Source organism: Ciconia boyciana, chromosome 3 (genome assembly GCF_034638445.1).
Source record: "Ciconia boyciana chromosome 3, ASM3463844v1, whole genome shotgun sequence".
Taxonomy (NCBI): Eukaryota; Metazoa; Chordata; class Aves; order Ciconiiformes; family Ciconiidae; genus Ciconia; species Ciconia boyciana.
In genome coordinates, this window is record NC_132936.1 from 33,888,582 (window position 1) to 33,910,504 (window position 21,923).

Genomic DNA, 21,923 nt, shown 5'->3' on the forward strand with positions numbered 1-21,923 from the left:
TGTGTCCCCTCCCAGCCTCTTACCCACCACCAGCCTCCTTGCTGGCAGGGCAGTCTGAGAAGCAGAAAAGGCCTTGATGCAGTGCAAGCACTGCTCAGCGATAGCTAAAACATTGGTGTGTTGTCAACAATGTTTTGGTGTCGATCCAAAACACAGAGCCATATGGGCTGCTATGAAGAAAATAAACTCCATCCCAGCACAAACCAGTATAGCAGAGAAGATTGGTACAAGGAACTAACTGGTCAGTCTTTGCAGATGGTTTCAGTGTATTTCTACAGTCCAGAGCCTGAAATTTGGCACTCTGCTTCTCGTCTACAGGCTTGGATCTCTGGTTTCTCTCTGCAACTTTTTCAAACATAGGTTCATGTGGGAGAGATCGTGGAGGTGCATTTACCTGTTTTGTAATACAGAATGTACGAGGGAGAGCATCTCCAGAGTCACTGAGGGCTGCACAGAGGTTGTATAGTTTGGGGGGGTGTTTACTTAAGAGTCTCTTCAGTTGTATTTGAGTAAAAATGGTACAAGGAAGCTGATTAATGTAATTACTAGATAATTTCTCTCTGGTAGAGAAAGGTAACCTTTCATTCTTGTTTATGGCAAACGGGCTGTATTATAAACCTGTCTTGCAAACAAATCTTATTTCTGAGGTTTTTGTCTTCATTCAAGGAAGAACTTCAATTGCTGGCTGAAGATTTCTTTGCAGCAGATGCTTATATAACCTTTATGCCCTGTCTGGCTACGCAGCGGGGCTCTTGCTACATCCCAACAGAGTAGCATAGGTTTACACATTTTTTTCTTATCAGTGATGCTTTTATTTGATGCTTAGCTATCAACTTAGGAAAACACTTTGTAAGAGCTCGCTATTCCCCAATTTTCCTTTTATTTCTGCATATAAAAAGAATATAAATTGAACACTTAAAACAGTAAGCCTTTTAGCAGTTCCTTGCTGACAAGGAAAAAATTGCAGTCAAGACCAGCTCCAGAAGCTTCCTACTAATACTGTAACATGCTATGTAACCTTGTCTTTTTTAGAAAGTACCAAATGCTGCTAACAGGAAATGACAGCTTGCACACCTTGTTCTTGCAGCTTGAACTCTGACACAAGCAATCTTTCTCTTTATGACTGAACAGGCAGGATAAAATTAGAGCACTACTCCTTAGCCAAATTGAAACTTGATTTCCGAAGTTGTTAGCTTATTGAATGTGCCAGGGTTGGCACCTCTGACATTTCCGATTCTTAGGGCAGTGATTTTACTTTCCAAAGGGTGTACTATAGCGGGCTAGTATCCCACAAGGCTGGTAGGAGCGCTGTGGCAATGTCCCATGTACTCTGCATATGCCGTACATATACATGTGCTCTGGGTAACCAAGCGTGAGCATGGCAGGCATGGTTGCCAGCCAAGGATCAGGAGCTGCTCTCTGACAGTTCAATACCTGGTTATGATCCTGCTTGCTGGGACAGTGTTAGGATAGTTGGGGAAATCTGTGGTATGAAATACTTCCAAGTCAGGAATACAAACTTCAGAAAACTGTTTTAAAGTAAGTTTCAGTACAAAACACTGAGTTAAACTGATATTTGCATTAAAAATAAGTGTTTCAATGAGGAAGGTGTTCTATATAAATCATGTCATCTTAGAAATAAGATGAATAGGAGGCCTTGGTGACGTTACGGGGAATGAATCCTCAAAAGCCATTCTTGATCTCCTTTTTCTCTTAATGTTACTTTACATGAAGAGTGACCATCTATGTATGTATATGTCCTGGTTTCGGCTGGGATAGAGTTGATTTCCTTCCTGGTGGCTGGTGTAGTGCTGTGTTTTGGGTTTTGGTATGAGAATAATATTGATAACACACTGATGTTTTGGCTGTTGCTGAGTGGTGTTTACACTGGTCAAGGACTTTTTTCAGCTCCCCATGCTCTGCCAGGTGCAGAAGAAGCTGGGAGGGGACACAGCCAGGATAGTTGATCCAAACTGACCAAAGGGCTATTCCATACCACATGACGTCACGCTCAGTATATAAAGCTGGGGAAGAAGAAGGAAGGGGGGGACATTCGGAGTGATGGCGTTTGTCTTCCCAAGCAACCACTACGCGTGAGGGAGCCCTGCTTTCCTGGAGATGGCTGAACACCTGCCTGCCCATGGGAAGGAGTGAATGAATTCCTTGCTTTGCTTTGCTCGCGCGTGCGGCTTTTGCTTTCCCTATTAAACTGTCCTTATCTCAACCCACGAGTGTTCTCACTTTTACTCTTCCAATTCTCTTCCCCATCCCACCGCGGGGGTGGGGGGAAGTGAGTGAGCAGCTGTGTGGTGCTTAGTTGCTGTCTGGGGCTAAACCATGACATATATAACTTCACAGTGAACTCGAAATATTGTATTTTATTTGTTTAACAACTTAGCATTTGCATCATGTCATCATCACTTAATGTTTGGTAAAATGATCTTGTATTTTGGATAAGCAAACTACTTAGTCTTATTCAGTCAAAACTCAGATTTTTAGTAACTGGCTGTTTGTTAATAAGGCCAAAAAACTTTACTTTTTCACCTTACAAGATTTCTTGTCTAATAGCCATTTAGCACAAGCAAAAGGCTGTTGATCTCAAGAATAAACTGACGTTACCTGTGTATCTTGATTCCAGTTAAGGCTTTATACAGCCCTGGAAATAGGGATGCTGTCTTAATTTATTTGAAACACTTTTAACCATTGTTGATGCTATTGAAGCAAATGGATCAGTGAGCTGAAGGAATAATTAGAACTCGTTGATATGTATTTCTCTGACTTCTAGAGGTGGGACAGGCTGTGCAAGGGAAGAGTTTCATTCAGAATACTTCTACACAGCCTCTTCGGAGTTATGAATAGGACTGAGCTGAATGGATTTGTTGATGACTTTCATGAAAAATGGTTATCCAGATGGAAAAGACAATCTTGGGGGAATTCTGTCCCTGAAGCTCTATACCACTTGCCAGACACTGACACAATAGTAAAGTGATGCTTCTAAGGCTTGTCTTCCCACTGTTCTTGCAGTAAACCTGGAACCACGCAAATCTCAGCTGTTATTAAGCTGGGCTCTGGAACATTGTGCTTAGTTGCTTGAATTGTCTGCCTTCAGTGCAACTTTATTCTGTTAAGTTTGATTTTATTTAAAACTACTAAAACAGCCCCTCTTGTCTGAACTCCCCCCAACCTTTTTTTAATGTAGCAGATTTTAAGTTCTCAAATTCTGGCCTTGACTATCAAAACACAGGCTTACTAAGCCAGCTATAAGATGACTTCTGAAGACTAAAGATGCATTTAAGCTACGGCCTTTTGTTGCCTTTGTTTATATAAAGCAGTATTTTGCTGCATACTTAGACTTTGACATCTGAAAAGCATGTAAAGACTGCACTTGCATGGTTTTCCTAGTCTGGGTATGGAGGTAAAGCAAGGAAGCCTCTTCTACTGTAGAGGAAAATAAATCAAGCTTGATGTGGGGGAGTAGATGTGGCATGAGAATGTGCTTCAGGCTATTTGTTCTGCTTAATCAGAAACTAATTCAGTGGATTAAGTGATAGGTAAATAGTCTCACATCAGTAGTCTCAAAAGACTAAAGGTTCAAGGACCTTGAAGAACATTTTATTTGAGAATAAAGATTCTTGTACTGTGGTTCTTGCACAGTTTCCTTTGCTTCAAGATCTTTATGCAAGATCTGCAAGATCTTTTATTCTTTCTAAGATTTGTTAATTCGCAAAGTCTGACATATTTCTTCCTGGCTTCTTACTACTGTTTTGAAGGTTAACCTGATCCCGTGGACGTGATTAACATTGCAATTAAGCTTTTTGTGTGGCAGGGTATGTTAAGGTTTTTGTGTGGCAGGGTGTGTATGTGTTCTTGTTGGATTCCTCCCCGCCCCCCCCCCCAAGAGTCTGTGAATAAAAATTGGCTGGAGATGGTGGATGTGATTCTACCTTTTTGGGGGAGAACTAAGCAGCCTCCAATGAAGTTAGTAAGAGATGGTCTTTGAAGCAGCAGGATTAGACTGAAAATGAATGATAGTAATTGTATTGCTTTTGAGCATTTTAGTATCACCTTGACTTAATCCCTGTCTCTAGTCTGTTACGTTGTGAGGAGAGGAACTTGGAGGAGTCATGATAGTTCTGCCTTGTTCTTTTGTTCTTCCCTAGGTACCCACTGGAGGAAGGATTGTTTTGTGTTACTTAGGTGTTCTTGTGTTGGATTGCACAAAATACAACTGCTGCTTACTCGTTTTCCTTCTTTTCTCTGTATCTGATATATAAGAATGCTTGACTTCTGTTTGTGATCTTTACCTGTATCTCAGTTTGGAGAAATTACAGATGTTTCTGAAAAATATTCATTGATAACCTGATTAAAATCTTGAGCAGCAGAACACTTCTGCAGCATGAATTGTGTGTGGGAGTAATGCAGAGAGCGAGCACTGCATGGCCATGCTTGTACTGATGCAACCACTGAGGCTTTTTGGCAAGTCCTTGGCCAAAAAGTGATAGTTTTTAGGAACTGGCTAGCAACCATTCAGGATGAGTCAGAGATGTGTAGATTTTCTTGCAGTTAATTCGCTATTCCACAAGATGGAGCCAGTTATTTGACAAATAAAGTCTGTCAACCACCAGCAGAATTTGGAGAAACAGAAGAGAATTAAAGTATCTTCACTGTGCTTTATGGTCAAAGGACAGGCAGGGTGCAGCTGAGTGAAAGGAAGAATTGTAGTCTGTCACAAGTCTTTGAAGATGTTCGCCCAAGAAGTTTGCTGCAGACTATATTGAGATGCAAAGCGGTTAGTGCTCTGTTATATGTAATACTTGGTTTCGTTCCTTGTAGAATAGCTAATTGGTAACTGCAAGAACATAGAGTGAAAACTAACTTTCTGTGTGCCTCTAATACAAACCTTATTTAAACTTACTCTTGACAAGCTTTATTCATGTAAAACTTTGTCTCAAACTTACTAGTCTCCTGGCTAACTGGTTTTATGCACATAGTAAAGGGTTCAGAGTAGTTTGTGGAGATGTAAAACAGTCACCCTTCCCTTTGACAGCAAAATATAAAGTTGAAAGGCTGCGTGCTTTCTCTTTTTACCCCAATTCTGATCTATTTGCTTTCTGTAAGTTGAGATGTTTAGTAAGAGTGGGCAGCACCTGTGTTGCGGCAAAAGAAGTGTTTCAGTATTAACCTGCAGTTACAGTAAGCTGAACAGATGGTAATGGACTGATGGTGGGAAGGAAACTCTGAATTATGGTGGTAAGGGAGGCAATCATCATTATTCTCCTACTTTGTAGTCATATCTGCAGTAATCTTATGCTTGCTCCTTTGTGGACATCTCCCAGTTCTGTCATATCCCAGTACTTTTGTTTCCTTTTGCTTCTTTTTAGTTTGTTCTGGTCTCTACTGCCTTTTTTCTTTTTTTTTTCTTTTCCTTAACTTGTTTGTGTGACAGGTGCTCCTGCTCCTGCCCAGTCTTGTCTGGTAGCATATAACCTTTCTCACTAATTTCTTACTGCAGGTGGAAGCTAAGTAGAGGATGGAGTGTTGACTGAGATGTTTAAAGAGGTTAAACAATTTTTATACAAACTAATCAACAGAGAGCTAAAGCAATATTTCACACTGTATTGACTACTTGGATTCATATACAGTTAGAATGAGGCTTCCATGTTTTTTGTAATGCAGATTAAAAAGTACTCTTTCCTCAGCATTTTAAATGAGCAGTATCATGTAAGCCTTGTTTTGTACCTGGTACAGGTACAAATGCATCCGCTTGTACCTGCATCCGCAGGTACAATGCATCCGCTTGTGCAAAATAAAACTCAAGTGCTTTGGAATAAAACTTTAAACCTTGGACTTCTGAAAACTAATGTGCTTTGTCTTGTGTTTCCTTTGGAAATGCACTATACCAGCTTCAGCATTAACATTCCTGTCATTATTTTTGCCCAAAGATCTATATTGGCTGTACCCACAAAAAGTTGGTTGTATCAGCTATAATTACATTAGCAGGGTGTGTCAGCAATGCTGTGAATGTTTATTGCAGCTTCTTCAATGAGCTTTCTAATATAAGGGAGTAGAACATACGGTCCTAACTGAATGAGTTATGGGGATGGGAAGGAAAGGGTTATATGGAAGTATATGCACACACATTAAGCATGTGTAAGGTACTAGTCCAGTTTAAATAATACGGAGGAAAAATACCTCACCAATAATGATATCATGAAGAGGGGAAAGTGTGGGGGAAAAGTGGGAAAATTTTTGAAATATGTTGGGAGAAAAGCTTTCACCTCACTGGAGAATACGTAAAAATGATGCCTTTTTCACAACATTCACACTTTGAAGTGCATTTTAGAATAAAAGAATGTCATGTGAAGATGGATAGCTTTTTCAGCAATTTAAAAATTGGCTTGAAATTGACATATGTAAAGGCTTATATCTAAAATTATGTAAATTACTTTCAAGCTCTTTATTGCTTAAGTTTTAAACAGCTGAAGTCATTTTTTGAAATGTTCTCAGTTTTTTAGTAGCTATAGATATTTCTGCAAGTAGGGAGAATGTTTGTTGTGTACAATAATGATACTGGCATGGAAGTCTACTGCAACTGGAAAAAAACCTCTCTTCAGGTTGTTTCTTATATTCACAAGTTATCTAGCAATTCTAAAAACTTAAAGACCAGGAAATGTTGTGTCTTGTGGCTACATATTTCTTTCATTCTTAGAGTCTAGATGGCCTTTAATAAAGGACTCCTTAAATACTCTAAATGTGTCACAATTAGTGCTGTTTCTGTGCATCTAATTGAATTCTAGTTTCCACTCAAAACTTGGTATACAATTCCTCAGTGCAAACTAATGTAGTAGTGGGTGTGGTGGGTTAGATAATGAGCAGGCAAACACCCACCCTGCCTCTCGTGTGCTCTCCTCTTGTGTGGAATGGGGAGAAAATAGAAGGAAGGTAGAAAGACTTGTGGCTTGACATCATGACAGTTTCATAAGGAAAGCAAAAGCTGCGCATGCAAGTGAAGCGAGAAGAGGAAGTCATTCACTACTTCCCATCAGCAGGCAGATGTCCAGCTACATCCTGGAAAGCAGGGTTCAGCATGTGTAACGGTTGTTTGGGAAGGCAGAAGCCATAACCACAACTGTCCCCCCTTCCTCCTCCTCCTCCTCCTCCTTTCCGCCAGCTTTCTATGCTGAGCACAATGTCATATGGTTTGGGATGTCCCTTTGGTCAGTGGGGGTCGGCTGTCCCTGGCTGTGTCCCTTCCCAGCCTCTTGCCCACCCCCTGCCTACTGGGTGAGAAAAAAGGCCTTGACCCTGTGCAAGCACAGAGCCATACAGAGCACAGCCATAGCCAAAGCATTAGTGTTATCAGCATTGTTTTAGTCGCAGATCCAAAGCACAGCTCCGTACAGGTTGCTATGAAGAAAGTTAACTCCATCCCAGACAGGCCCAGTACAGTGGGAAATGTCACTTGGTATTCTCCATTCAACATGTAATAGTCAACACTCCAGATTAATTTGTGTGAAGCCATATGACAGCTCAAATCCATCTTTCCTTTTAGCTCTTACAAGAAGTTGGCACTTGCGCTGTGTTTCAATTTCAACTCAAAACTTAATCACTGCTTTTTATGAAAGTAACTGAATTGCAGTTGTCAGTAAGACTAAATATGTACAATAAACATTGTGGGTTTTTATTCTGGGTTAGTTATTTTAAGAGTTACTTAAATTGTTAATGACAGACCATCCTAAGGAAGGTTGTCAGGTGTTTACAAGGATGATCTAACACATTCAAAATCTTGTCTTGATGATAATTTCTCTGGAAAATAGCACACATCTTCACAGACAACCTTACCTAACTACCTATTAAGAACTGAAAAGGAATTTAAATCTAATCAGTAGACAAATATAGAAAAGAAAGAAAAGTTTAGATTGAAGAAAAAAAAATAAATTGGATTATCATCTTGGAAGCAGCAATCTGTCTTTGGGTTGCTGAAGTTTTTTCCTTGGTTCATCCAGGCAGTGTTTCAGGGACTTCATAGTATCCTAGTATATAGTCTAGTATAAACATTGGTCATTTTCAGGACAGCACAAGTCCTATGGCTTTTTTCCTTAAATTAACTTTAGCAAAGGATGAAAGAGGCTGAAAATACTTTTAAGCAGTTAAGTTATCCGTATAGTAAATGACTGAATAAATTACTTGAAGTGTGTGTTTATATCAGAGTGGTGCATTGATAGTGGTGCAGCGAGCTGCTGAAGTGCAGCTCAGCTCTTCTAGTAAAAAGCTTGTATTCAAATGGCTTTCAAAAGAATAAAATTACAATTGTATTATTACAATTGTATTAAAACTTATGTCAAACAGTATTTCATTTTAATATTGGCTGATTGGAGTTGCACTGTATAATGCAGTTCTTGATAGGTAAGATAGCATTACTACTGACATGTAAAGGTGTTTTAAACAGCGTAAAATAGCAGTCATCAGGATTCATTTCTGAACCCAAATGTCTGTCTTAATTGGCTAGCAAAATACATACAGCAGATAAAATAGGCTACTTTTGTAAATTTTGCAGAAGAAAAACAAATGTATCTTTAAGGACCTAATGAGAAGAAACGTGAATATTTCTATTAAGTGCAAAATATTTCCTGTGTACAGAAATAAAGATCCTGACTTCATACAGAATTGAGATAACTGTAAATTTTTTATTGAATCAGTCCAAATTACTGTTAAACATTTCTCACACAGGAAGGTTTACAGACTAAGCTTTAGTTGACTCTTTGGTTATGTCAAGCACAGCTGTTTTGATGCCCACACAGAAAACATTATTTTGTAACTTCTTTTGCCTACTGCTTAACTGTGGCTGTAATTGATTTGTATTAATTAAAACATTTTTCATTTGAAGCATTTAATATTGCATATTGTCATTAGTCTGAAATAAAATCAGAGATTACACATGAACATTTTTGTCTGGCTTCAGGTTTGTCTGTTATTCCACTGCTTAATTTGTTACTTTATTGCTTAAATATATTTGATTTCCCTAAGTTATTTCAGAACTAAGTACAAATTAATGAAATCTGAGCTTCTGGGAAAATATGAAACTGTTCTTTTCCAGGAGAAAACCAGCTAATTCACAAGTTGTGTTATGTTCTTTCTTTTTGCTAACAAAATTTTAAGTTAAAATATTAAACTACAAAGTTAATGATCTCCCTCTTCATTTATAAAGATAGACTTCAGTCATGTCAAGCCCTCATTCTAGTCTTGTCTCATTAATGTAGAACATGCCTATCTGGGCAGGCAAAGAACTGTCGTGGTTTAGCCCCAGACAGCAACTAAGCACCATGCAGCCGCTCACTCACTCTCCCCCACCCCCGCGGTGGGATGGGGAAGAGAATCAGAAGAGTAAAAGTGAGAACACTCGTGGGTTGAGATAAGGACAGTTTAATAGGGAAAGCAAAAGCCACGCACACGAGCAAAGCAAAGCAAGGAATTCATTCACTCCTTCCCATGGGCAGGCAGGTGTTCAGCCATCTCCAGGAAAGCAGGGCTCCATCACGCGTAACGGTTGCTTGGGAAGACAAACGCCATCACTCCGAATGTCCCCCCCTTCCTTCTGCTTCCCCAGCTTTATATACTGAGCATGACGTCATGTGGTATGGAATAGCCCTTTGGTCAGTTTGGATCAACTCTCCTGGCTGTGTCCCCTCCCAGCTTCTTGGGCACCTGGCAGAGCACGGGGAGCTGAAAAAAGTCCTTGACCAGTGTAAACACCACTCAGCAACAGCCAAAACATCAGTGTGTTATCAATATTATTCTCATACCAAAACCCAAAACACAGCACTACACCAGCCACCAGGAAGGAAATCAACTCTATCCCAGCCGAAACCAGGACACTGGGGTATCATAGCTGGGGAAGAACCTGAAGAATAGGAAACTCATGTGATGTGTAGTTGTACAAATTCTGTTGTGGTAAAGAGTTTATAGCGGTGTGTAAACACCCTATAGGATAAAAAATATGGACAGCGTATAGATACTACAGATAAACACCTCCTGTCCCTATAGTAATCTGATCAAAACTGGCTTCCCTTTTTAGAAGGCACATCCCTGGGTTATAGTTTGGGGGAAAAACTGGAGAAGCTGTTGGGCCCACAAGACCTTGCCTTACTTTTTTTTTCCTAAACCATCATGGCTACATTAAGCAATTACATAAGCTGAGGTACTTTATCTATTATCTACAATGGAGTGGGTAAGGAGGTTGTTTGGTTAAGTTTCTTCTGGTGTACTGCTTTAGCTGAAACTTGACTAATATGGTGAGGCAAATGGCCTGCAAAACTCTATCCTGGAGCACTAAACCTTAAAGTAGTAGAAATTGTAAGTGGGATCTTCCTGTACTATAGATCTACACAGACTGGAAGGACAGGGTGAGTATTTTGTGTCTGCAGTGTTTTATAGGAGAAAATAAAAAAGCAAGTCAACAGGTTGTTAGTTGTTGAACTATTTAGGACGCACATTGCGAACAGCTTGACTGCATTCTTACCTGACAAGTAGTAATTTTAACATAGAAGTGCTATGTGAGAAATGATGTGTTAGTTTCAATGAGTAGCTGTTAGATGTCTTGACCCCTGAAATGTCCTTTTATGATGGTAGCACTTACTTTGAAAACTGCCAGTTGTCTTCATCATTTTGGTCTTAAAGGTCAAGCAATGGACATCAGGTGGTCTGACTTTTTGAGATGTTGAACAAGACAAATTAAAAGCAAGGTGGCTACCCAAAATATAGTCAATATTTCCACTAGTAAGAGGAAGGCTTCTTGCAACAAATCCGGGGAGCTATGGATGTGTCTTGGGATTTTCGAATACCAATTCAAAAGAACGGAGTCTAACTGAAGGGATTTCTCCTGCTTCCTTGTTTTGGCTATTGCTGAACAGTGCTTGCACACTATCAGGGCTTTTCTTTTTTCTGTTCTGCCCCCTGCAGATGAGTAGGCCAGGTGGGTGGGCAAGAAATTGGGAGGAGACACAGCTGGGACAGCTGCTGATTCTAATTGGCCATTCCATACCATATTGATGATGTGCCCAGCAATAAATGCTCAAGGAAAGGAGGAGGAAGAAAGGACATTCTTGGTTATGGTGGTGTCTTCCAAAGCAAGTGTTGTATGTGCTGAGGCCTGGCTCTCTAGGAAGTGGCTGGACAGCTGCCTGCTGATGGGAATTAGTGAAGAAATCTTTCTGTCTGTCTGCCTTTCTTTCCCTTTGCTTGTGTGCAGTTTTTGCTTCGCTTATTAAAACTGTTATCTCAGTCTGCAAGTCTCACTGTCCTCTTTTCTTCCTGTCCTGCAGGAGAGGAGAGTGAGCGAGCAGCTCTGTGGGTGTTTGCCTGGGGTCAACCCAACACAGTCCTAAGCTAAAGATCAGGAGAGGGGGGCATAAAATTCTTTTCTAGGCCTCAGGAAAGTGTTCATACAGTATATTAATATTGAAATGCAAACTGCTGCAGTTGCATGAGTGGTCTAGATGTGCATCTTATACAAAGGCAGAAAATAATTGCTCGAAATGTTTTCCAGCTCTTTAATGCGCCTTCTTGCTTTTGATGGTTAATTATTTAATCTCTGAACTCCTTAGAGCTCAGAACTAGGTGGACTTTAAAGCAGTGCCTTTAACAGTGATGGTGTACAGAATTGGAATAAAATGATATAAATGTGTTTAATTTGAGACTGTGTAGTAACTTCATGTCAAACATCTCAAGTGTCACTGTAGGAGTTCAGGACAGCATGCTTTAGGTCTGTCTCAACATGCCAACACAGCTGAGAAACAATGGTAAGGTTCATAAATCAGCCCGATTCTGTGAGAAAATTCATTGGGCTGTGAATGGCAACTCATACTGTAGTTCAGGAATCGAGGGTACTGAACGTATCCAGTTTTCCACCATTCTTAGTCATGGATATTTTCATCAGTTGGTTTTGCAAATCTCTATGTAATCATTCCCTAAGAGCTTGCATGCTACTGTTGTAAAGTCTGTGCTCTATGAGGTATTAAAGGATTTGTTTTATTAATATAAGATTTCCCTGCATTTAATTTCAAGTTAAGTGCAGATGCATGTTTTGGGAAGCTTTTAATTAGAGAAAAAGGGGCAACTTCTACTGATATCTGCTGATGCTTGCATCTGATGCTTAGCTGTAAGGATTATTCAAGATGTAAGCCAAATCTTGTTGTTACTAGTAAGGCAACTTTCTAAAGTTTGTTTGGGGTTTTTTTTGGGGGGAGGGGGTGGACACAACATATGACTTCCTAGCTTAATCTAACTCAGATTTTATGTGACATCACTTAGAAGTAGAAAGCCATAAATAAAATCGCTAACAATGGAGATTGTTAGAAGTAATAGATATCCTAGAGAAACAGCTGTGAGCCTTTATTCAGACTTGTTGATTCCTGCTGTCAGTAAAGAATTATGCCAAAGAAAATCTATACAGTATATGGAATTTTGAAAATAACTAATTTATTTTCCCATTCCCCTTAGGTCCAAGATGGGCCTCTTGGAACACCGGTGTTTTTATTTGCATCAGATGTGCTGGAATACATCGAAATCTTGGGGTCCATATATCAAGGGTCAAGTCTGTCAACTTGGACCAATGGACACCGGAGCAAATACAGGTAAAATATCTTAAAATATGCTTTCAATTTGGAGGGAATACCAGGAATCCTTTTGAAAGGATTTGAGTTTATCATGATGCCCCAACTTAAATGTTTTACAATCAAAGTAGTTCTTAATGTGTTACATTTCTACTGTAATGAGTTTAAGTTCTGAAAACTCACTTCAGAAATTGGTTTAGCTATCTTTTCTGTATCATTTTAGATATATTGTACCTTGCCACGGGGACTCTGAAAACTGCTGCTTTGTTGTATCTGTAGAAAATGTGTTGTAAGCCTTTTCCTTTTCAGTAGGGGACAGTAAGGTAGCGTTCACACATCTGCCTGGTTCTTGATTACGTTCTTTTGGTGTACCAAATACTGACTTTTCCAGGTGTGCTCCAGTCTGAAGCCTCTTTCTGCTGCCAGGCAAATTTTCTTGCTTCTATTCTTCCTGGTCTGAAGAGCCATCCTGAGAGATGAAAGCTTATCTTTCACTGGATGGGTTAGTTTACACTGTAAACAGCATCTATGTTGTTAGCTTTGTCCAGCATGTCTTGGCAGGCAGCCCTCCTGTGCCATGGGAGCATCTCCCAAAGACGTATGGCAGCAGAGAGGCCTCCAAGTTAAAAACTTGCAGTGTCGTTTAAGCACACCAATAGCATTCTGACTGTTTCAGGATTTAAAGTATTGATGGACATGAACTAACTGTTTTCTACCACTTTTCCTTAGTGCATGCAGGAAATGGGAAATACTAAAGCAAGACTACTCTATGAAGCTAATCTACCAGAGAACTTCCGAAGACCTCAAACAGATCAGTATCCTTTTTGTTTTAGCTTTCACATTGAAATGACTTCTAATGCAATTTAGATGTTATGACTGTTTCAAGAACTGCTACATTTGGCAACTTGCCTTATTTATTTCATTGATATTGTTGTATAAGAAATGACAGTGGAAGTTGGGACGGTTCAGAAAAGGTTTAAATTACTTCAGTTATAGCAAATCTACTTTGTAATGAGATTTGGCAAGCCCCATTTATTTTTGCTTTCAGAAGAGGTAGCTTCATAAATTCCCTGTATGTAGGAAGTTAGAGTGATACTAGAGAGCTCTTGAATATTCTGTCTTTATCTTGAGTAACTGCCAGCTGAAGTTAGAAGCATTTGAACAGGAAATAATGAGCTGAATGGTAAAGTAAAATAAGCCATTGGATCTTACTCAAGTGAAGTATGGATTTCTTCCTCTAGATTAAGTATTCTGTAATTTTTCAGAGTTGAAGTGCATACATTCTATGAAGTGTGCAAGCACAGATGACTAGCATGGGAATATCTAAATAAACCAAACCTCCCTGATCGCCACCACTTGTGTTGGTGCCTGGTTATCACCATGTACCGGGAAGGGGAGGGTTGGAAGAAAAATTGCCTACCGCCAATAAATTGCTTTCCTCAAAAAATACCTTTTTTGAATGTACTGAATCATTAGGATAATGTATAATGGCATTAATTTAGATTTGTATTAGCTCCTGATTTAGTGAAGTTACTCCACAGGTAGGATTTGCTTCACCTGACCTTACTGGAACTCTTTAACTATAATGAGATCCTAAACACCTACTGTTAAGTGAGCTGAATCTTTCCCCAGCTCTCTTAGCCTGATGATGATACAGGCTATGGAGGCTGATAAATGGACTTAGTCGTAACTGAATCTGAATTTTCTCCTTCTATATCCAAAAGTGATTTTGGTTCTTCTGTTTATTAGATACTATGCTCAATATACTATGTGCAGACTTTTTTTGGAAGGGTTAGACTCCTTATTATAAAATGCACTTGAGCAAAACAGATATGTTTTTTCGTATTCCAGTAGCTTTTAAATTAAACATACATACGCATAAGGAAAAAGTAACTGGAACCAGATAGCACCGTAGTATTCCAGCTGTAATATTCTAGAACTTTATTTCAGCCATGAGACTGAAATACTTTGACTAAAACTTACTCAAAAGTGGATCTTGAAGATGTATATTTTGTTCTTACTGCAGCTAACTTGAATTCACTGGTGCTATTGCAGGAGAAGCATACTCTAAGCTTTTCTTGTCAGATCAGACCAAAAGTCTAATTTTTAGACTTTCAAAATAATTCTTTTGTTGACACGGTATACCTTGAAATAATTACATAGCCTTTTGAACAGTTGTCAGTTTCTAAGAGGTGGAATTGGTCAGCTGAATATATTTCATTGCATGCATTTTCTTTATTAAAAATACAGTGTCAGGAGAGATGATGCCAACATTTTCTGTTTTATTTCTCAATTTTCCTGTAACTTTGGCAGCTACTTACCTACTTGGCATTCATGACAAGCTGTTGTGTTACGGGCTTTTTTTGCCTTTCCTCTTTGCCCTTTGTATCACTACAAAATCAGTGTTGTCTCATCAGTATTCTGGTTATGAATATTCTCAATATTCTGAATAGTCTTTTGGATGAACTATGAAAACTCTTTGCATGTAATGATCACTTCTGTATATGTTCTTCTGTATTAGTGTTTAACTTCCTGTAGCACTATAATGTACTTAGTTCTATTTTTTAGGTAGTAGAATGGAGACACAGGAGAAACGTGTATGTGGGATCTGCCCAAAATCTCCTGCTAAAGGTCCCCTGTCACTTCTTCTTCTTAGTCACAAGACTGACCTTTCTGGGCATTTTTTATTCTTCTCTTGTACTTGGCAGGGATGCTCTTGCGTAGAAGCTAACTTTGAGGATCATCTTGATGTTTTTTTATATGGCAGCTTTAGCTTCCTGTTTGAAAGTGGTTTTTTTATCCAAGAGTATATTGGATCATTTTTGTCTCTCGTCATTTTACTCAGTGCTTAAAACAGTTTTGGCATCTGTTGAGGTTGCTTTAAATTCTTTTATTTACAAGAACGCAGTAGGTTATTGATCTAAAGGAACTTAGACATGGTCCAAAAATTCACGCATATTGAAGTGGGGTAACTTGAATAAAGTGGATATTTTTCAAAATACACAACTTAACACCCCAGTGTAATAGCATAATGAAAAATTAAACCCTTTGAAATTTAAACACTTACGATTCTGTGTTGTTAATTTTCAAATTAAAACTTTCTGATTGTCTGAAATGTCAAGTGTGCGTTATGGAAAACTGATAAAAATAGGGAAATACTCATGCAAAAGAACTAAAATCTCTAATACCAAAATCTTAGCAACCAAAACTTAGAACACTTGACAAAATAAATGTGCCATCTGAAAATGTTAATTTTGGCAAATAACTAAGACTTTTTATTTGAAGAAAGGATAAGTTGTTCTAACATATTTTATAACAATCAAATTTTGAATCTTTTCTGTTTACTTCTAAATTAGTTATGATTTAATACGGTTATCCTGTTACAGCCCAAAAGCATGGAAAAAATTAATTTCCCTTTCTCTATCTCCCCCCCCCCCCCCCGAGATTATATAATGCAGTAATTTGTACTGCAAGTTGAAAATAAACTTTCTGAGGGAATCCTGTTTAGTCTTAGCTAAATTTGAAAAGTTGTGGGAGTTGTATGTTACACAACTTCCATTCATCTGTAATTTGATAATATACATTGATTTTTTGGCAAAATGACAGTCCTTTTGGTATTTGTAAAGAATAATGCAATATTAGTTCTAAGATAGTTTTATGTTCAAAGTGCTCAAGATGCCCTTTAGAATGTAGATTTATTTGGAAAGAGGTGGAAAAGAATGTTTTGGTTTTTGCAACTTCTATGAAGCAGTGTCTTCAGGTGACACTTGCGTACAATTTGAAACTCAGTGTGATAGTTGATGATGTAATTTGGTGCACAGAATTAAGGAACTGAGTCCTCTGAGCTCAGTGTTAATCTTAAGAGATAATATGTGGAGCTAAGGTATCTTTCCATCGATTGAGGAAAAATTGCTATGGAAGTTGAAGATGCAATGATCTGAGCTTCCACAGCTGTAATTTCAATTTTTGAACGGGTAATCACATTGCCAAACAAATTAGTTAAAATTTATTCTACAGATACCAGAGAATCAGCTTTACTAAAATTAAAGTATTCACACTGCTTTGGATGAGCTGCCTCATGAAGCTGAGAGAATACTTGAGGAAAACAACTAGTTGTCCTTTTTGTGTTTGATGAGCTAGTGAGTTGTCAGTTCTGGTCTTCTACATCAATATGCTTGCTGCTACTTCCACCTTTGCTTCAATATCTTCTTATCACTACTGTTTTAGTTTTGTTTCCCTTCCACAGAGGTGTTTGTTGTAATAGGAGACTCTCATGGAGGACTTACTGATCTCAGAGAACTGATTATGATCAGCTTTTGATGCATGATACAATTTGTGCAAATCAGAGAACAGGTACATACATTTCATGTTTTATCTGAAGAGAAAGTATTTTTTCCCAAGTTAGGATGGTAAACTATACTTTAATTACTTACCATATATGAGTACCTTTGTTCAAGTATTTGCAGTACTACAGCCCTGTAGCTTATAAATACCAAGTGAAAATGTCCTAACTGTGGAACACTGAGTTAATTCCAGTATGTCTTTCTCATATTGTTTCATTAAGAGATTAAACTGATTAATTCTCTGTAGTAAAAAGAAGCTCTTTTTGGACACTGCAATAGCAATTGTTCTGTGTAGAGCAGTTTGTTCTGTTGCTTTAAAACTACAACATGAGATGGAGCGAGAATCTGGTGCAATTCTTTGATTTGAATAACCCATAATCTTTTCAGGTTAATGTTGCTATTTATCTGAATGCATATTTTCCTTAAACTAGCTACTTCCAGAGCTGTGGAATTTTTCATTAGGGATAAGTACGAAAAGAAGAAGTATTATGATAAAAATGCAATTAATGCCTTCAATGTAAGTAAACAGTTTCACCAAGAATTCTGTTGGTTTTCTTTTTTGAAAGCTACATAAGAGAACTGTAGAAAACATTATGTATGTTAAAATATCTTTCACAGTCAAAAACTTTTTGATACAGAGCTAAATGCTTTCTTTTGTATCTCTTGAAAGCTATTCCTAGGTTCTATAAGTTCAACATACATTGTCTATTCCATTTATAACACCAAAGCGTTATGATCCAACAAATAGTATAAAGAGTCGGAAGCAAGCTGTGTTTTTCTCTTTCAGTGATGGGCAGTTCTTTGACAGTATACTTTGAGTCCTTTCTGAGTATCTTTTTCTGTGTTACAGGGATAAGATAGGATTACTGTTTCTGGTGACTTTGTCTTCCCTCATTCTCTGTAATACCTTGATGAGAAACCCTCTTCTGAGGGTCTTATTGCTCTGCTGAATTCCAGACTGGTGCTTGCAGAGAGGTGCACTGGAATAGCAAACATGAGCAGTATGGCAAACCAGCTGTTTAATCATGTAGCTGTGTGCTCACTACAGTAAGTTGGTGAGTGCTTTTCTGGCAAAGCAGTTTTGAGAATGTCAGCCTTTACTGAAGTTCACAGCCTTGTTCGGTTTGTTGGATATGGCTATTTCTGAGGCATACAATCTAGTTTATCTATTTTTATTTATATAGGTGTATTTATGCTTAAACACACACTCCTCTATACCTACATTATTTAAGTATGACCTAACACGTAACTTACTACTCCGTCTTACTAGGCAGTGAACTTTGACAGGGAAATGAGTGCAAAGGTGGGCATAAAGAGTGGGAGTTTATGCTGCCTTTGCCATCTGAGAAAATGGATCTTTGAATGACAGTTTCATTTTAGAAGGAAAAAAAACCAAACCAAAACCAAACCTGGAAACTAGAGAAGTGTATTTCATTAAGCATTGTTGAAGTAGGGGGAAAATGGCTTCACTTAAGAGGTAAAATATAATTGTGGTTTGAATTACACTGTCAGTTACCCTTCTTTACTTTTATTTCAGAGTAGAAAATAGGAAGAATTGTTTAAAATTATACTTCTTTAAAAAGTTCGAAAGACTCCCAAGATCCTTCTAAACAGAGAACCTAGATGTCTAATATAGTAGTCCACTGCTGCCTTAATATGTTTGAAGGAGTAATCAGATTTTGCTTTATCGTATTGCAGACTAATATGAATCGCTTACCTGTCGTAGCAGCAAGAATAGAATCCAGACAAGCTGAAGAGATGCATGTTAACTGCTGAGTAGGGAACACCATTTTATTTCTTCCTACTTGGGCTTTTCTTTCATTGGCTAATGTAAATAGCATAATCTCTCTGAGATTGGAACAAAATCTGATTATGAAATATTTTAGCAATGGACGACTCATGCACATTCACATTCACTTGCATTTATTGAAGGCCACCAAACATCAGGTTTGAGGTAGGCAATCTGAAATCAGTTATGGCAGAATCCTAAAAGTACATGATACTAAATTAGCTGAACTAGTGTAGTGCCTGTAGTCCTAGTCTGCTGCTTGTGTTGGGTTACTCTCCTTGGCTCTGGTCCCAGCCCAGCTCACATGCCCCTGTAGTGCTGTGACTGGTATTTAGTGATCATCTTTTGAGTGGGCCTGGGACTGACAGGGAAGAGGAAGAAAAGGTGAAGCTGGGCCTCCATTCTGCATGTCTGATACGCTGCTTTTCTGCTCCTGGATACTGTTGGCAGGGAAGAGGGGAAGTTACCCTACACTTCCAGCACCCGGAGGTCTGTGGGAAATTTGAGAAGAATGGGGTGAGGAAGGGAGTTCTGTGGGGGTATGCATTTCTGTGCCCCCATGCAGGGGGTGGTGATGGTTTCTAAAGCTTTCCTTTTGCAGTCCTTACAACATCTGAGACACCTTCCCTCTTGGGAGGAAGGGGGAGATTCCTGCTTGTAGCCTTCAGCCCTCTGCCAAGTGTTTTGGTAGCATTAAAGCACTTGCTAGCACGATACTTTAATGAGTAATAGTCTTGTGAACTGTTCAGGTGGGGTGTCTGTTCTACATCATGGCAAGCTCTTCTGGAAAATTTCTTTACCCCACTTATTTTTGCAGAGAGTACCCTGTGTCCTGTTTTTAATCTAAATCAGCATTGTTGAGGTGACGTGAGCTTTTGGCACGCTTACTTTTTGTTATCACCTTTGAAATAGCAATGCCTTCTGCTTGGATTAGGACCAAGTTAAGTTGGAGATGCATATGTATGTTGTCGTTTGGTAAAATGAGTCCCTTCTGGGTATGAGCAGGTAATACAGAAGTGCAGAAACAGGCTTGCGATGCCCTAAGGGTCGCTTTCCTTAACCAGGTAATTTCACTGAGGTGGTGTTTAAAAATGCAAGGGGCTTTCCCAGATTTGGTCCACTGTTACAGGTTGCTTGCAGTAAAAGCCTCCTGTAGCATGGAAGTTGTTTTGAATAGATTCTCTTAAGACATGCAGTACAATATTTCTTTTAGCTTAATTTTGGCAAGATCATAAGCTTTTCAAGTTTGTCTAACAGTACAACATCTGTGTTGATGTTAATGTATTCTGATCCATCGTTACTGGGAAAATGTGAAATGCTGGTTCTGTATCAGTGCTCAGGACTAAATGAGTGGTATTACACCAGCTGTTACAGGTGGGTTGTCAGTGAATAGTTACTCTCTTGTTTTCTTGCTCAGACTCAGTGCAGGCTTGTGGCTTGTTTATAGAAAGACCTGAGAGACTGACACCCTTGAACAGTGGTGGTTTTGGTTTTGTGTTTGTTGGGTTTTTTTTTCCTTTGGTTGTTTTTTTGTGGTTTTGTTTTGTTTGGTACTGGGAAACATTCTGCTATCATTTAGGCCTAATTCTTAACCACAATCTTAGGCTTTAGCCTTGAGAAAAATCTTCTGGAATGTAGCAGGAACGGTAGCCCCAGGTAGGCGAACTACAGTTCTCTGGGTCAGGTTAGGATGTGTAGGTAGGGAATTTATCAAAGTGATCACACTATGCTTGTCCCTTCTTTTCACAGATGTACTTCCACATGTACTTCAAGTGAAACAAAGCAGGAGTTCCAATTCAGAATAAGCAGTGTAGCTGGCAGGGGAAGCCTGGGAAAAAAAAATCAATGGAAATGATGTATTCATTACTTTTTTACCAACACTGATAATACAGTTAAAATCAATCTGACATTTTAAGGAATATATTAATGTGGATGAGTTTTATGGGTGCCTTTCAGTTTTTTTGGAATATTTATACTTTTTTAGATCTTACTTGGAACAGAAACCTTTTTCTAATAGTTAGAAATTTAACAGTTACATATGTGTTTGCTGCTTCATAATGTTGTAAGACAAGAAGAAAAAGTTTTAGAAAATTGTCTAACAATGCATTTGTAGAAATACTTTCTTTCCAGAGCACTGGAATATTGCAATTTTTTAATGTTTTTTTCTGTTTAGCTGCTGTTAAAGTAGCATTATTTCAGTTTTATTCTGATCAATGTAAAGAAGAGAATTTTCAATACATTAGCCTACTCAGGGAGGCAAACTGATTTTTTTTTTTTTTTTTTTTTTGTACCCCTTGGAATTATCTTCAGATGCATGTCAGCTCTATGAAAAACTCTTATAGTTGAAATGATCTGTAAATGCTTAGATGCATGCAGTTGTAGGGTTTGGTATTATGACTAAAACTGTGAAGACAACTGTATGATATTTATCTCGTTTAAGAAAATTATCAAAGTATATTCCATTTAAGTAGCGTAGTCCATGACAGAGTAAGAAGTAGTGTTTCTCAAGCCAGTGCCTATCATAATTCTCTCCCAACATTAACAAGAGTCACACCGGTATAAAAGATCAACACTTTCTTTCTCAGGAAGTTTGTAGTCCTACTGTGGTGAGACCTCAGTTTGTGAAGACTTCTAAAGACCAACTGCTTAAGAAACCCATGTCTCTTGATCTGGCCAGCCGCCTTCCTGTTTTGCTTTTGTATGATGTAATTTTGAAACATTCAGGACTTCATGGGTTTTTTATGCTTTTTATGAATGCTTACATTTTTAAAAAGAGGAATTACAAGTAAAAACACTTGAAGCTGACAGGGTTTTACTTGGGAATATATATATATATTTGTTCTGTGAATAACACATGTGATTTGGTAGTGTTAACGGCAGAAACTTTTTTTGCTCTTTAAATAATCAACTTAGGAGCAGCAGTAGCTGTTAGCAAGTCAACTTATTTTAAATATTCTCAGGATAATGTTGTCCTCCTAGAATTCATTTTCTGCCAAACCCCCTTCTCAATTTTTAGGCATACATAAGCTGTGAATGATGCAGAGTATAGCATACAATCCGATAAAACAAACTTCATATAGTAGCGAAAAGATTAAGGAGTCTTTATAAATGTGGTGCATCTAAGATATGGTAACATGAGCAATTTACTGTACAATATGCTGTGCTGTTTGACTTGATTTA

At 38.4% G+C, this 21,923-nt stretch overlaps 1 protein-coding gene across 5 annotated transcripts in view; it reads left to right on the forward strand.

Annotated features, from left to right (window-relative positions):
- Positions 1-21,923, forward strand: part of SMAP1 (small ArfGAP 1) — a 106,820-nt gene that overhangs the window by 16,184 nt on the left and 68,713 nt on the right. For all 5 annotated transcript variants that reach the window (XM_072855269.1, XM_072855265.1, XM_072855266.1 and 2 more), the window contains 3 exons: positions 12,499-12,632; positions 13,341-13,426; positions 17,396-17,471. In XM_072855269.1, the coding sequence (XP_072711370.1) occupies positions 13,344-13,426; positions 17,396-17,471 (159 nt within the window). In that variant the 5' untranslated portion in view covers positions 12,499-12,632; positions 13,341-13,343. The remainder of the gene's footprint in view (positions 1-12,498; positions 12,633-13,340; positions 13,427-17,395; positions 17,472-21,923) is intronic.